The sequence below is a fragment of the Heterodontus francisci genome, chromosome 1, assembly GCF_036365525.1.
Source record: "Heterodontus francisci isolate sHetFra1 chromosome 1, sHetFra1.hap1, whole genome shotgun sequence".
Lineage (NCBI taxonomy): Eukaryota > Metazoa > Chordata > Chondrichthyes > Heterodontiformes > Heterodontidae > Heterodontus > Heterodontus francisci.
The window spans coordinates 66,455,580-66,469,128 of record NC_090371.1 but is presented as its reverse complement, the minus strand read 5'-3'; the positions used below and the strand labels follow the sequence as shown (position 1 = coordinate 66,469,128).

Below are 13,549 nucleotides of genomic sequence, written 5' to 3'. Positions count from 1 at the left end.
AAGTTAAAGGAAGTCCGGGAAGAATACCGGACAACTCCTACTGTCTAGTTAACCAACCCCGAAAAATGTGAGAAGGTAGACCCCACATCCTCCTATATAAACGCAGACTCTAGAGACACCACACCAGAGTTGCTAACAGCATTTATAGGAACCTGCAGAGACAAAGAGAGACCTCTAGGGGGCACAAAAACTATGAGGGCGATGCCTCACCTAGTCAAAGTGTCGCAGGAGAGTGCAGTTAAGTCTGCACAAATACCTGCAGGTAGGAGTATCCCAGAAAACAAAGGGGAGAATAACAAAGGCTCCTCCCCCACAGTCAGAGGAAAAGGGAATCACCCATCCCCTGAAGTCAAAAGTCTTCATGACTCAGAGTGTTTAGGAATAGACCCGTCCACTACTAACTCTCCTGAGAAATACTAGGGAAAATTAAAGCGGCCCTGGCACCCAGAAAAGGCCATTTTTAATAAGTTTTAAGATTGCTGAATAAATGGAAATGAATGAGAGAAATGCATGGTTTTTCTTTCTGTATCTTATATTTCTCTCACACCCTGTATTGAAATGCACCGTTTTTCTTCAAATCGCATTTCATTCCCCTGGGTGTGGAGGTGTCAGGAAAGACGCCCACCTGCCAAGACTGAGGCACACATTATTCAGCGACATGTACATTAAAACTTAAAATTGCAAGCCCCTGACTGGAAAGACATTTGCATAGTAACTGACAGTGTTGGAACAAGGGGACCCAGTTGTTGTTTCCCAATATACAGAAGTGGTGGTCAGATTAGTTTTAGTCAAATGACTGACTGACTGTTGGAAGTTCAAATTCAAGAAAACTCCCAACAGGGAAAGAAATCAGAAAGCACTTTTCTCCTGGACTTAGAACACCTTTCTCCTATCTGCTCTCATCTCGCTCTCACCAGCTTTGGAAACCACTGAAGACATATGAATCCCAAGAGAGAAAAGGCTCCTACAGTGAACAAGGTTTAAGAATACTGGGCTCCCATCAAAAAGAGCTGTCTACAATCAAGGACTCTATGACGAGCTGGAAACACAGAAACAGTGACAAGAAACCCCTTTAGAGACTGCCTTAAACCTCTTCACTTAGTTTTCTTCTGCTCTTTTCTGTCCTTATTTGCATGCGTGTATCGCGCGTGCATGCTAGCTTGGGTGCGTCGTATATCTGTAGGCGTTAACCATATTAGCGTTTAAGTTTAAGGTTTAATAAATTTCACTTTCTTTCTTTAAACCTAAGGAAACCTGGTGTGCTCATTTCTTTGCCCTGTAATTGGAAAGCTGTGAACAAGGATTCACCAAGGGGGAGATCAAAACACAGTTTGTTTAAAATTAAACCCTGTTACAATAAGACCAGTTGAAGACAGTAAAACGACCCCTAGACACCTTTCTCACCTGGTCATAATCAGTCTTTCAACTTCATTGCAATTACAGAAAGCTGACAAAGTACAGTAAAATTCAGTGAATAGTGAAATACCCAGCAGCAGCAAAGCTGTATGTGTCCTAAACAAATGCTCATCAAATGGCTCAGTTGGTAATTACATGCCATAGTATCCAACTAAGCCAGAGCTCAAAATGGTTGTAGGCTCGATTCCCTGCTTTCTGCTGTGTTAATGATCTTAGTCAGGCTAGAAGTAGAGGTGCTACAGTTGGCCTCAGCAGTTCTGGGCAATGGAGGGGGTGCACGGAAATTGATCAGTTTGCCCTCCTATTTCATGAGTCTTGCTGGAAAGTTCATGTGTTTGGATGCCAAGGGAGGATAGGATCAGGATCCACTTGAAAATCTGGTTCAATAACCAAACCTGTGACCAGGACCACTTAGAAGAACAAGGGCAGCCAGTACCTGGGAACTCCACCACCTGCAAGTTCCCCTTCAAGTCACTCAAGTCATTCTGACTTGGAAATATATTTGATCATCATAAAATCCTGGAACTCTCTGGAACAGCATTGTGGGTATAGCTACACTACATGGACTGCAGTGGTTCCAGAACATGGCTCACCTGCTCAAGGGCAATAAATACTGGCATTGCCAGTGATGCCTCTCCTTGATTAACACATTTTTAAAAAGCCTGCTGTCATTCAGTCTATGTTTACACATGAAGAATGACCATTTGAGCAAAGGTACCGGAGAGAAGAACCTAATGTCTTCGGAAAAAGGAATAAAATTGGAGTGGGCAGATAAAAAGCTACTTGATAAGATTTTAATTTGAAACAAAATTACAGCAATAGCATTGAACAATAACATTCCTACAATATTTGTTTATTGTACTTTTCCCTCAGCTTCTGGTTTTCTTGGGCCTCTCTCCTTTTCCAGATCCAGGATGTTTACCTCCTTTGCCCTGTCTGTCTCCTTGTCTTTTTTTCCTTTGTGCTAGTGCCTCCTCTTTTAAAGAATGTATCCACAAAGCGTCAAAGGACCCAGGAGCCTGGTAGCCTGGCTCGTTTGTGTGCAGAATGTCTTTCGATAACAGAACACAAATGGCAGGAAGGTTTCTTTTTACAGTTAAACTATCTAACCCTGCCTCTGAAACAATAGGTTCCCAGAGTTCCTCAACCTGTTTATAAAATAGTTTGGTAATTTGATGGAGGCCTTTTAATCTTCTCTTCATGATTTCCACACAGGTGATTGCTTTGCTAACTGCTTTCCCAGTGCCAGTGAAAAGGATCTCTCTGGTACTGGCTGATTCCATCTTTCCGATGGCATATCCCATGAGATTTCTTATTTTGCTTCCTTCCTTCACCTTCATTTCGATAATATCTTTTGGAAGATTGGCAATTGGCTGTGCACAAGCCAGTTCTGTGATTTTTGTTTTCTGGTAGTTTTCCATTTTGAGAAACGTCTTGTAATTCTGAGTAAATGGAAATCAGAACCTGTAATTACAAACGAATAAATATTAGTTGCTTACAAATGCAAAACTGAGAATCCAGTTTGCCTGTCATTCCAACTTATCGTATCATAAAAAATGTATGCTTATCCTTGCCCCTCTGCTGGAAGAGCTGACTCATCCTAAGGCACAGACACTGACAATCCCCCAGTAGTTCATTCAGGTGGCCATTCCACACAGGACATATTCCTTGACAATGAAAGCATCAAAACAAAGCCTGAGTCAGTCCTCGCCCGACATCCATATATGGACATTACAGCTGGAGTGTGGAGATAACAATCGGGTGTGGGATCCCAGGCTGATGTTTCCCAACCTACCTAGAACACTGAGGGCAACTATCGCATGCATACTGCTGCACCAACCATGATCAACCAGCACAACACAAATTGCAGATTGAATGGCCCTTCCTGACCTATTGTTCAGCAGCAACCCAGTGGTGCATATATCCAATAAATTAAGGGCAAAACGTTTCAGAGTAAAATTCCACTGTTTGGCTCTTAAAAGACACTACTGTAGCGGGAAGTGCTTTGTGCATATTTTCAATAGTTCACATTATGTCCCTCCACTCAGCCCATATTTTAAACTTTGTGGATTGCAAATTTTTTATTTTATTTGGGATATGGGTGTTGCAGGCGATGCCAGCATTTACTGCCCACCCCTAATGGCTTGCCAGGCCAATTCAGAGAGTATTTAAGAATCAACCACATTGCTGTGAGTCTGGAGTCACATGTAGGCCAGACCAGGTAAGAACAGCAGATTTCCTTCCCTAAAGGACATTTTAGTGAACCAGATGGGTTTTTACAACAATCGACAATGATTTCATGGTCACCATTAGACTAGCATTTTAATTCCAGATTTTTATTGATTGATTTCAAATTTCACCATCTGCCATGTTGAGATTTGAACCCATGTCCCCAGAGCTTTAGTCTCGGCCTCTGGATTGCTCGTCCAACGACATTACCACTACACCACTGCCTACCCCATAATTGTACCTCTAACAACTGGGAAATTAATCAGGGATAGTCAGCATGGCTTTGTCAGGGAGAAATCATGTCGAACAAATTTGATTGAATTTTTCAAGGAGGTGACTAGATGTGTAGATGAGGGTAAAGCAGTTGATGTAGTCTACATGGACTTCAGTAAGGCTTTTGATAAGGTCCCGCATGGGAGATTGGTCAAGAAAGTAACAGCCCATGGGATCCAGGGCAATTTGGCAAATTGGATCCAAAATTGACTTACTGGCAGGAGGCAGAAGGTGATGGTCGAGCGTTGTATTTGCGATTGGAAACCTGTGACCAGTGGTGTATGGCAGGAATCGGTGCTAGGACCCTTGCTGTTTGTAGTGTACATTAATGATTTAGACGTGAATATAGGAGGTATGATCAGTAAGTTCGCAGATGACACGAAAATTGGTGGTATCGTAAATAGCGAGGAGGAAAGCCCTAGATTACAGGACGATATAGATGGGCTGGTAAGATGGGCAGAGCAGTGGCAAATGGAATTTAATCCTGAGAAGTGTGAGGTGATGCATTTTGGGAGGACTAACAAGGCAAGGGAATAACAATGGATGGTAGGACCCTAGGAAATACAGGTCAGAGGGATCTTGGCGTACTTGTCCATAGAACACTGAAGGCAGCAGCACAGGTAGATAAGCTGGTTAGGAAGGCACATGGGATACTTGCCTTTATTAGCTGAGGCACAGAATATAGGAGCAGGGAGGTTATGATGGGGCTGTATAAAATGCTAGCTAGGCCACAGCTGGAGTACTGTGTACAGTTCTGGGCACCACACTATAGGAAGGATGTGATTGTACTGGAGAGGGTGCAGAGGAGATTCACCAGATGTTGCCTGGGCTGGAGCATTTCAGCTATGAAGAGAGACTGGATAGGCTAGGGTTGTTTTCCTTAGAGCAGATAAGGCTGAGGGGGGACATGATTGAGATATACAAAATTATGAGGGGCATTGATAGGTTAGATAGGGAGAAACTTTTTCCCTTAGTGGAAGGGTCAATAACCAGTGGGCATAAGTTTAAGGTAAGGGGTAAGAGGTTTAGAGGGGAGTTGAGAAAAAGCTTTTTCACCCAGAGGGTGGTTGGAATCTGGAACACACTGCCTGATGGGGTGGTAGAGGCAGGTACCTTCACAACATTTAAGAAGTATTTAGATGAGCACTTGAAATGCCATAGCATACAAAGCTATGGGTCAAGTGCTGAAAAATGGGATTAGAATAGATAGGTGCTTGATGGCCGGCATGGACACGATAGGCAGACAGGCCTGTTTCTGTGCTGTATAATACTGTTAACTCTATGACTCTAAATTGTCATTTTCTAATAGCTTTAAAGCCAATCCATTTCCATGCAATTTTCTCATATCCTATAGAATCACTGAATTTTACATTTTGTATTTTTTTTTTACAGAAACAGCTAAATATAAATTATTTGTCTTAGCTGGTTGCACTCCTGCCTTAAAGTCTGAAGGGATTTTCTCATAGTTTCCTATTTCACACAGTGGTTGAGGGATCCATATTCAGAGTATCGATTGTCAACACTATCAGCCAATGAGCTGAAAGTGGACCTCGACTTACATCAGTACACAACAGCCAACAATTTACAGAGTCTACTTAAAAAGATTTCCTGCAAAACAGAGAAAATAGAACGCTTCACCAAAATGCAGCAACTCCTCCCGATAAAAGCAGGGTGATTTTTGGGAATCAAATGGAGTGAGCGAAGGATAATTACACAAAAAATAGGAGCTGCAGTAGGCCATATGGCCCATCGAGCCTGCTCTGCCATTCAAAACAGTCACTGCTGATCTTACGATTCAACTCCATTTTCCCGCCTGCTCGCCATAACCCTTGATTCCCTAAGACACCAAAAATCTGTCTATCCCAGCCTTAAAGGTGTTCAATAATGAAGCAGCCACAACCCTCTGGGGTAGAGAATTCCAAAGATTCACAGCCCTTTGAAGAAGTATTACTGCTCATCTCAGTCCTAAATGATTGGCCCTTATACTGTGCCCCCGTGCTTTAGATTCCCCGATCAGCGGAAATATTTTCTCAGTGTCTAGATCACATCTCATTCTTCTAAACTCCAGAGAATACAAACCCAATTTACTTAGCCTATCATCCCAAGGACTAATCGAGTGAACCTTCGCTGTACCGCTTCCAATGCAAACATATTCTTTCTTAAATGTGGAGACCAAAACTGCACACAGTAGTCCAGATGTGGTCTCACCAAAACCCTGTACAATTGTAGCAATATTTCCTTATTCCTGTTCTTCAATCCTCTTGCAATAAAGGCCAACATGCCAGTTGCCTTCCTAATTGCTTGCTGTACCTGCATGTTAACTTCCTGCGTTCCTTGTACAAGCACACCCAAGTCTCTTTGAACATCGACACTTACAAGTTTCACACCTTTTAAAAAAATATTCTGCTTTTCTATACAAAGAACAGTACAGCACAGGAACAGGCCATTCGGCCCTCCAAGCCTGCGCCGATCTTGATGCCTGCCGAAACTAACACCTTCTGCACTTCCGGGGACCGTATTCCTCTATTCCCATCCTATTCATATATTTGTCAAGATGCCTCTTAAACGCCGCTATCGTGCCTGCTTCCACCACCTCCCCCAGCAGCAAGTTCCAGGCACTCACCACCCCCTGTGTAAAGAACTTGCCTCACACATCCCCTCTAAACTTTGCCCCTCTCACCTTAAACCTATGTCCCCTAGTTACTGACTCTTCCACCCTGGGAAAAAGCTTCTGACTATCCACTCTGTCCATGCCGCTCATAACTTTGTAAACCGCTATCATGTCGCCCCTCCACCTCCGTCGTTCCAGTGAAAACAATCCGAGTTTATCCAACTTCTCCTCATAGCTAATGCCCTCCAGACCAGACAACATCCAGGTAAACCTCTTCTGTACACTCTCCAAAGCCTCCACGTCCTTCTGGTAGTGTGACGACCAGAATTGCACGCAATATTCTAAGTGTGGCTTAACTAAAGTTCTGTACAGCTGCAGCATGACTTGCCAATTTTTATACTCTATGCCCTGAACGATGAAGGCAAGCATGCCGTATGCCTTCTTGACTACCTTATCCACCTGCGTTGCCACTTTCAGTGACCTGTGGACCTGTACGCCCAGATCTCTCTGCCTGTCAATACTCCTAAGGGTTCTTCCATTTACTGTATACCTTCCACCTGCATTAGACCTTCCAAAATGCATTACCTCACATTTGTCCGGATTAAACTCCATCTGCCATTTCTCTGCCCAAGTTTCCAACCGATCTATATCCTGCTGTATCCTCTGACAATCCTCATCACTATCCGCAACTCTAATTATGACCAAAGTGAATAACTTCACACTTCCCTACATTATACTCCATCTGCCATCTTGTTGCCACTCACTTAACCTATCTATATCTCTTTGCAGCCTCTCCTCCCCACAGCTTACCTTTCCACCTCTCTTTGTATCACCAGCAAACAATTACATTCGCAAAATCATAAATTTCAGAAACTTATAACATGCTCTCCAGGCATGACTGACAATGGAATTACTCAATCATTTCCATTCTAACCAGGAATAGTGGTGTTCCTATATGCAGCCATAAATATTGGCCAGAACACAGAAAAACTCCCCTGCTCTCCTCTACAATAGTGGCATGGGATCTTTTACTTCCAACTGAGAGGGCAGCCAGGGCCTCAGTTTAACATCTTACCCGAGAGATAGCACTTCTGACTTCCTCAGTTCTGCACTGCAGTATCAGCCGAGACATTATGCTCAAGTCTTTGGAGTGGGATTGGAGCTCACAACTTTCTGATTTGGAGGCTGAGCCATAGTTGGCACTTAAATAAAATGAAAATACCGCAGATGATGGAAATCTGAAATAAAAACAGAAAATGCTGGCAATAGTCAGCAAGTCAGGCAGCATCTGTAGACAGAGAGAGAAACGGAGTTAATATTTTAGGTCAATGACCTTTCGTCAAAACTGGCAAAAGTTAGAAATGTAACAGGTTTTAAGCAAGCTTAGACGCAATGAAAGGGGAGGGGGATAAAACAAAAGGGAAGGTATGTGACAAGGTGGAAGGCAGGAGAGATTAAATGACCAAACGGTACAAGAAAAAGGGCATGGTATTGGCACAAATAAAGGAACACAAGATGGGTCTAGAGGAGGAGAAAATGGCAACAGCATAATTACTTCCAGTTTCTGGTGTCTGAAAAAAATGGGTACAATGGAAGTCTGTAAAGCGCCTAATCAAGAAATGGGGTACTGCTAATCGAGTTTACATTGAGCTTCATTAGAACAGTATAGGAAGCTGAGGATAGAAAGGTCAAAGTGGGAGGGAGAATTAAAATGACAAGATGATCCAAAACTCAGCGTCCTGCTTTCACACTAAATGGAAGTGTTCTGCAAAGTGCCCACACAATCTGCGTTTGGGCTCCCTAATGTGGGGAATACTGCATGGTGAGCAGTGAATACAGTCTACTAAATTGAAAGAAGTGCAAATAAATCATATCTCACCTGGAAGGAGTGTTTGTTTGGGTAGTGGGAAGGGAGGAGGTAAAAGGGTAGGTGTTGCAACTCCTGTATTTACATAGAAAGGTGCCATGGGATGGGAAGGGGTGTTGAGGTGATTGAAGAGTGAACCAGGATGTCATTTACAACTCCTCTAGACCCATATTTTTGTTTATTTATCCCACTACCATCTCTTTTGGTCTTGCACCATCATCCCATTGGTCATTTAACCTCTCCTGCCTTCTGCCCTATCACAGACCCTTCCTTTAATTCTTCTTTCCCCTAACCACCTTTAACTTGTTCAAAACCTTTTCTTACTTTTCCCAGTTCCGGTGAAACCTGAAATATTAACTCTGTTCCTCTCTCTACAGATACTGTCTAACCTACTGAGTATTGTCAATTTTGGTAACGGGAAGCAGTAAATTCCCGACTGGCTATATTCACCTTTCTCCAGGCCCAAGATCCGCTGCACTGGAAACCATCCACTGACTCCTCCGCATGCGCATTGTTCGGCCCCGCCCCTAATCGTCATTTCCTGTGCGACAACGTGGGCGTGGCGGAAGTAGTGGTAACAATGGCGGAGCTGAAAAAGCTGCAGAATCGCCTCGAGAAGCTGGAAACTCGGCTCTATGGAGAGAAATCGAGGCAGACTGGCCAGGTACAGGAGGAGGGGGGAAATAGACGGGACGAGAGATCTTGACTGCGATTAACCAGGTATAGGGGAGGAGAAAAGACACGGGCTGGCTGGGTGAGAGGGAAACACACACGGCATGTACGGGGATGGAGGGAGACGGAGACTGGCCAGTCTCCAGGGGGATGGCGAGAGACTCGGGATGCGGGGAATAGAGACGGAGACTGGCTAGGTATGAGGGGAGTGGGGTGCGAGGGAAGGATGGATGGCGACTGAGGCAGATTGGCCAGGTACAGGGGACGAAGGAGAAGAGGAGCCAGTCAGGAACAGGGGCGAAGAGGCGAGCGGGTGGTGTTAAAGAGGGAGAGAAAGCTGTCCAGTTACAGGGGAAGGAGAGAGACAGAGAGAGAAAGATTGGCCCGGTACAGGGTAGGAGGATGGGGAGTGGAGAGAGAGGCCTGCCAGGTACGGAGGTGGGGTGTCAGGCTGGCTAGGTACAGGGCTAGAGAGGAGGGAGAGCGGAAAAAAGTGTTGGGTGGGTGGTGGAGAGGAACAGCCCAGGTATGGGGAAGTTGGAGGAGCAGTGAGTGGTGTGTTGGTTTGCAGGTACTGAAAGGTGGAGGCTGAGGAAGTAAAATGGAGGGAGAAGGAAAAGAGCTGGAGCTGTGTCTGTTTTTACATTTGGTGACACTTAAGTGAAGTTCACCAGGTCGGTTGGCATGAGCAATAAGCTGTTACTTAAGCTTCAATGAAACCATCAGCTGCTCCAGTTTATATTTACGATGTCAGAATTTTCTAAATTCTCTTGAAGTTTTTCCAATTACCTGTAATCTCTAGTTTGGCTGGAAAAACACATTTTGAGTCAGTCATAGAGTTATACAGCACAGAAACAGACCTTTCGGCCCATCATGTCTGTGCCGGCCATCAAGCATCTAACTATTCTAATCCCATTTTCCAGCACTTGGCCTGTAGCTTGTATGCTATGGTGTTTCAAGTGCTCATCTAAATACTACTTAAATATTGTGAGGGTTCCTGCCTCAATCACCTCTTCAGGCAATGCATTCCAGATTCCAACCACACTCTGGGTGAAAATATTTTTCCTCATCCCCTCTAAACCTCCTGCCCCTTAACTTAAATCTATGCCTCTTGGTTATTGACCCTTCCGCTAAGGGAACAAGTTTCTTCCTATCAATGCCCCTCATAGTTTTGTATACCTCAATCATGTTCCCCCTCAGCCATCTCTGCTCGAAGGAAAACGACGCTAGCCCTTTCAGTCTCTCTTCATAGCTGAAATGCTACAGCCCAGGCAACATCCTGGTGAATCTCCTCTACACCCTCTCCAGTGCAATCACATCCTTCCTATAGTGTGGTGCCCTGAACTGTACACAGTACTCCAGCTGTGGCCTTACTAGCGTTTTATACAGCTCCAACATAACCTTGTATTCTATGCCTCGGCTGATAAAGGCAAGTATCCCATATGCCTTCCTAACCACCTTATCTACCTGTGCTGCTGCCTTCAGTGATCAGTGGACAAGTACACCAAGGTCCCTCTGACCTTCTGTATTTCATAGGGTCCTACCATCCATTGTATATTCCCTTGCCTTGTTAGTCTTCCCAAAATGCATCACCTCACACTTCTCAGGATTAAATTCCATTTGCCATTGCTCTGCCCATCTTACCATCCCATCTATATCATCCTGTAATCTAAGGCTTTCCTCCTCACTATTTACGACACCACTAATTTTCGTGTCATTGTGAACTTACTGATCATACCTCCTATATTCGCGTCTAAATCTTTAATGTTCACTACAAACAGCAAGGGTCCCAGCACCTATCCCTGTGGTACACCACTAGTCATGGGCCAGCAGCCCACTTGAATGGCACCCTGTCTGCAAACATTCACTCCCTCCACCACCGATGCACAGTGGCAGCAGTGTGTACCATCCACACGATGCACTGCAGCAACGTACCAAGGCTGCTGAGGCAGCACCTTCCAAATCTGCAACCTCTACCACCTAGGGCAGCAGATGTGTGGGAACACCACCACCTGCAAGTTCACCTGCAAGTTCCCCTCCAAGCCACACACCATCCTGATTTGGAACTATATTGCCGTTCCTTCAATCTCGCTGGGTCAAAATCCTGGAACACTCTTCTTAATAACAATATGGGTATACCTACTCCACGTGGACTGCAGCTGTTCAAGAAGGCAGCTCACCACCACCTTCTCATGGGCAGTTAGGGATGGGCAATAAATGCTGGCCTGGACAGCGATGCCCTCATCCCATGAAACAAACTTTTTTAAAAAAGGGCACCCAGTTTGAGTTGTTCAATCTGTTCGAAGTCTATCCCATTTAGTATGGCGATCGTGCCACAGTATATGATGGAGGGTATCCTCAATGTGAAGACGGATCTTCGTCTCCACAAGGACTGTGCATTGGTCACTCCTACCAATACTGTTATGGACAGATGCATCTGCGACTGACTGGTGAGGATGCGGTCAAGTATGTTTTTCCCTCGCCACCTGTCGCAGACCCAGCCTAGCAGCTATGTCCTTTAGTACTTTGCCTGCTCGATGTGTAATGGTGCTACCGAACCACTCTTGATGATGGACATTGAAGTCCCCTACCCAGCTTACATTGTGTCCTTGCCACCTTCAGTGCTTCCTCCAAATGGTGTGCAACATGGACGAGTACTGATTTTTCAGCTGAGGGGGCGGTAGGTGATAATCAGCAGGAGGTTTCCTTGCCCATGTTTGACCTGATGTCATGAGACTTCATGGGATCTGGAGTCGATGTTGAGGACTCTCATGGCAACTCCGTCCCGACTGTATACCGCTGGGGGTCTCCTGGTGGGACAGGACATACCCAGGGATGATGATGGCGGTGTCTGGTATGATTCAGAGAATATGACTGTCAGGCTGTTGCTTGACTAGTCTGTGGGACAGCTCTCCCAACTTTGGCATCTTCCAGATGTTCGTCAGGAGGACTTTGCAGGGTTGACATGGTTGGGTTTGCCATTTTTGTTTCTGGTGCCTAGGTCGATGCCAGGAGGTCCGTCCAGTTTCATTCCTTATTGACTTTGTAACAGTTTGATACAACTGAGTGGTTTGCTCGACCATCTTGGAGGGCGTTCAGTGTCAACCACATTGCTGTGGGTCTGGTGTCACATGTAGGTCAGAGCAGGTAAAGACAGCCGATTTCCTTCCCTAAAGGATCTTCGTGAACCAGATCGATTTTTACAGCAATCGACAATGGTTTATGGCCATCGTTAGACGAGTTATACTGTCTCCAAGACAAATATATCCTTCCTTCGATGTGGAGACTAAAACTGCGCACAGTACTCTCTAGCTGTCATCTCACCAATGCCCTATACCAGGGGTTGGCAACTTTAATAATGAGCCATTTAAAAAATTTAGTCAAAAATGCAATTTCTTATCAGCCGTAGTGCTATTATTCAAATGCCAATAATGAAAAATGAGAGACACATTTCAGACCATTTTAAAGGCTTTCACAAAAAAGTTGTTAATTGAATGTAGTTGAGAGTATCAATGTTGATAAAAGTTTAAAGAAACAAAAGCCATTTAATCACCATCAAAATGGCTTTGTTCGATCAAGGTTGAGAGCTGCACGAGTCCTTGCTGAACCTCAGGTTGCAGACCCTGCCCTATACAATTGTAGCAAGGTTTCCTTATTCTTGTTCTCTAGTCCTTTTGCGATAAAGGCTAACATGTTTGCCTTCCTAATTGCTTGCTGTACCTGCATGCAACTTTGTGCTCCTTGTGCAAGTACACCCAAGTCTCTCTGAACATCAATATTTCAAAGTTTCATGCCTTTTTAAAAAAAAAAATTCTGCTTTTCTATTACTACTAAAGTGAATAACCTCATACTTCTCCACATTATACTCCATCTGCCACATTGTTGCCACTCATTTACCCTGTCTATATCTTCTGGTAGCTTCTTTGTGTCCTCCTCACAGCTTACATTCCCACCTTGCTTTGTATCATCAGCAAACTTGGTTACATTACTCTTGATCTCTTCGTCTAAGTCATTAATATAGATTGTAAATAGCTGAGGCCCCAGCACTGATTCTTGTGGCATTCCTAGTTACAGCCTGCCAAATAGAAAATGTCCCATTTATCCCTACTCTGCTGCTGTCCATTAACCAATCTGCCATCCAAGCTAATATTTTACCCTTATTAATTTTTTGTGTGGCACCACCTTAAATGCCTTTTGGAAATTCAAGTATACATCTACTTGCTCGCCTTTATCTACCCTACTAGTGTGATTTCCCTTTCATGAAACTATGTTGATTTTGTCTCATCATACTGTGATTTTTTTAAGTGCATTGTTAAGACTTCCTTAAATAAAGATCCCAGCATTTTCCTAATGATCCTAATGTCAGGCTAACTGGCCTGTAGTTCCCGGTTTTCTTTCTCCCTCCCTTCCTTGAATGGCGTTGTTACATTTGCTAGCTGGGACGTTTCTCGAATGTAGGGCATTTTGGAAAATCCTGACGA

General features: G+C 44.3%; 2 protein-coding genes across 4 annotated transcripts in view; one reads left to right on the top strand and one right to left on the bottom strand.

Annotated features, from left to right (window-relative positions):
- Nucleotides 1–2,195: 2,195 nt before the first annotated feature.
- rpp25l (ribonuclease P/MRP 25 subunit-like) lies at nt 2,196–8,924 on the bottom strand. 3 transcript variants are annotated; one of them, XM_068031455.1, is made up of 3 exons: nt 8,847–8,916; nt 7,605–7,731; nt 2,196–2,880 (listed from the first exon to the last, which is right to left on the bottom strand). In XM_068031455.1, exon 3 carries the CDS (start codon nt 2,835–2,837, stop codon nt 2,286–2,288), a length of 552 nt encoding a protein of 183 aa, XP_067887556.1. In that variant the 5' UTR covers nt 2,838–2,880; nt 7,605–7,731; nt 8,847–8,916; the 3' UTR covers nt 2,196–2,285. The 3 variants fall into 3 exon arrangements, with proteins under 3 accessions (XP_067887556.1, XP_067887546.1, XP_067887564.1); XM_068031445.1 differs by having other exon boundaries at nt 7,605–7,767; nt 8,847–8,910; XM_068031463.1 differs by lacking the exon at nt 7,605–7,731 and having other exon boundaries at nt 8,847–8,924.
- A 24-nt stretch (nt 8,925–8,948) lies between these two features.
- dctn3 (dynactin 3 (p22)) overlaps nt 8,949–13,549 on the top strand; it is a 38,150-nt gene continuing 33,549 nt past the window's right edge. Inside the window, exon 1 of the mRNA XM_068031478.1 lies at nt 8,949–9,060. Coding sequence (XP_067887579.1) covers nt 8,977–9,060 — 84 coding nt within the window. The 5' untranslated portion in view covers nt 8,949–8,976. The remainder of the gene's footprint in view (nt 9,061–13,549) is intronic.

What these genes read in the sequence shown, in the direction of transcription:
- rpp25l (XM_068031463.1), bottom strand. Translation starts at nt 2,837, where the DNA reads ATGGAAAACTACCAGAAAACAAAAATCACAGAACTGGCTTGTGCACAG.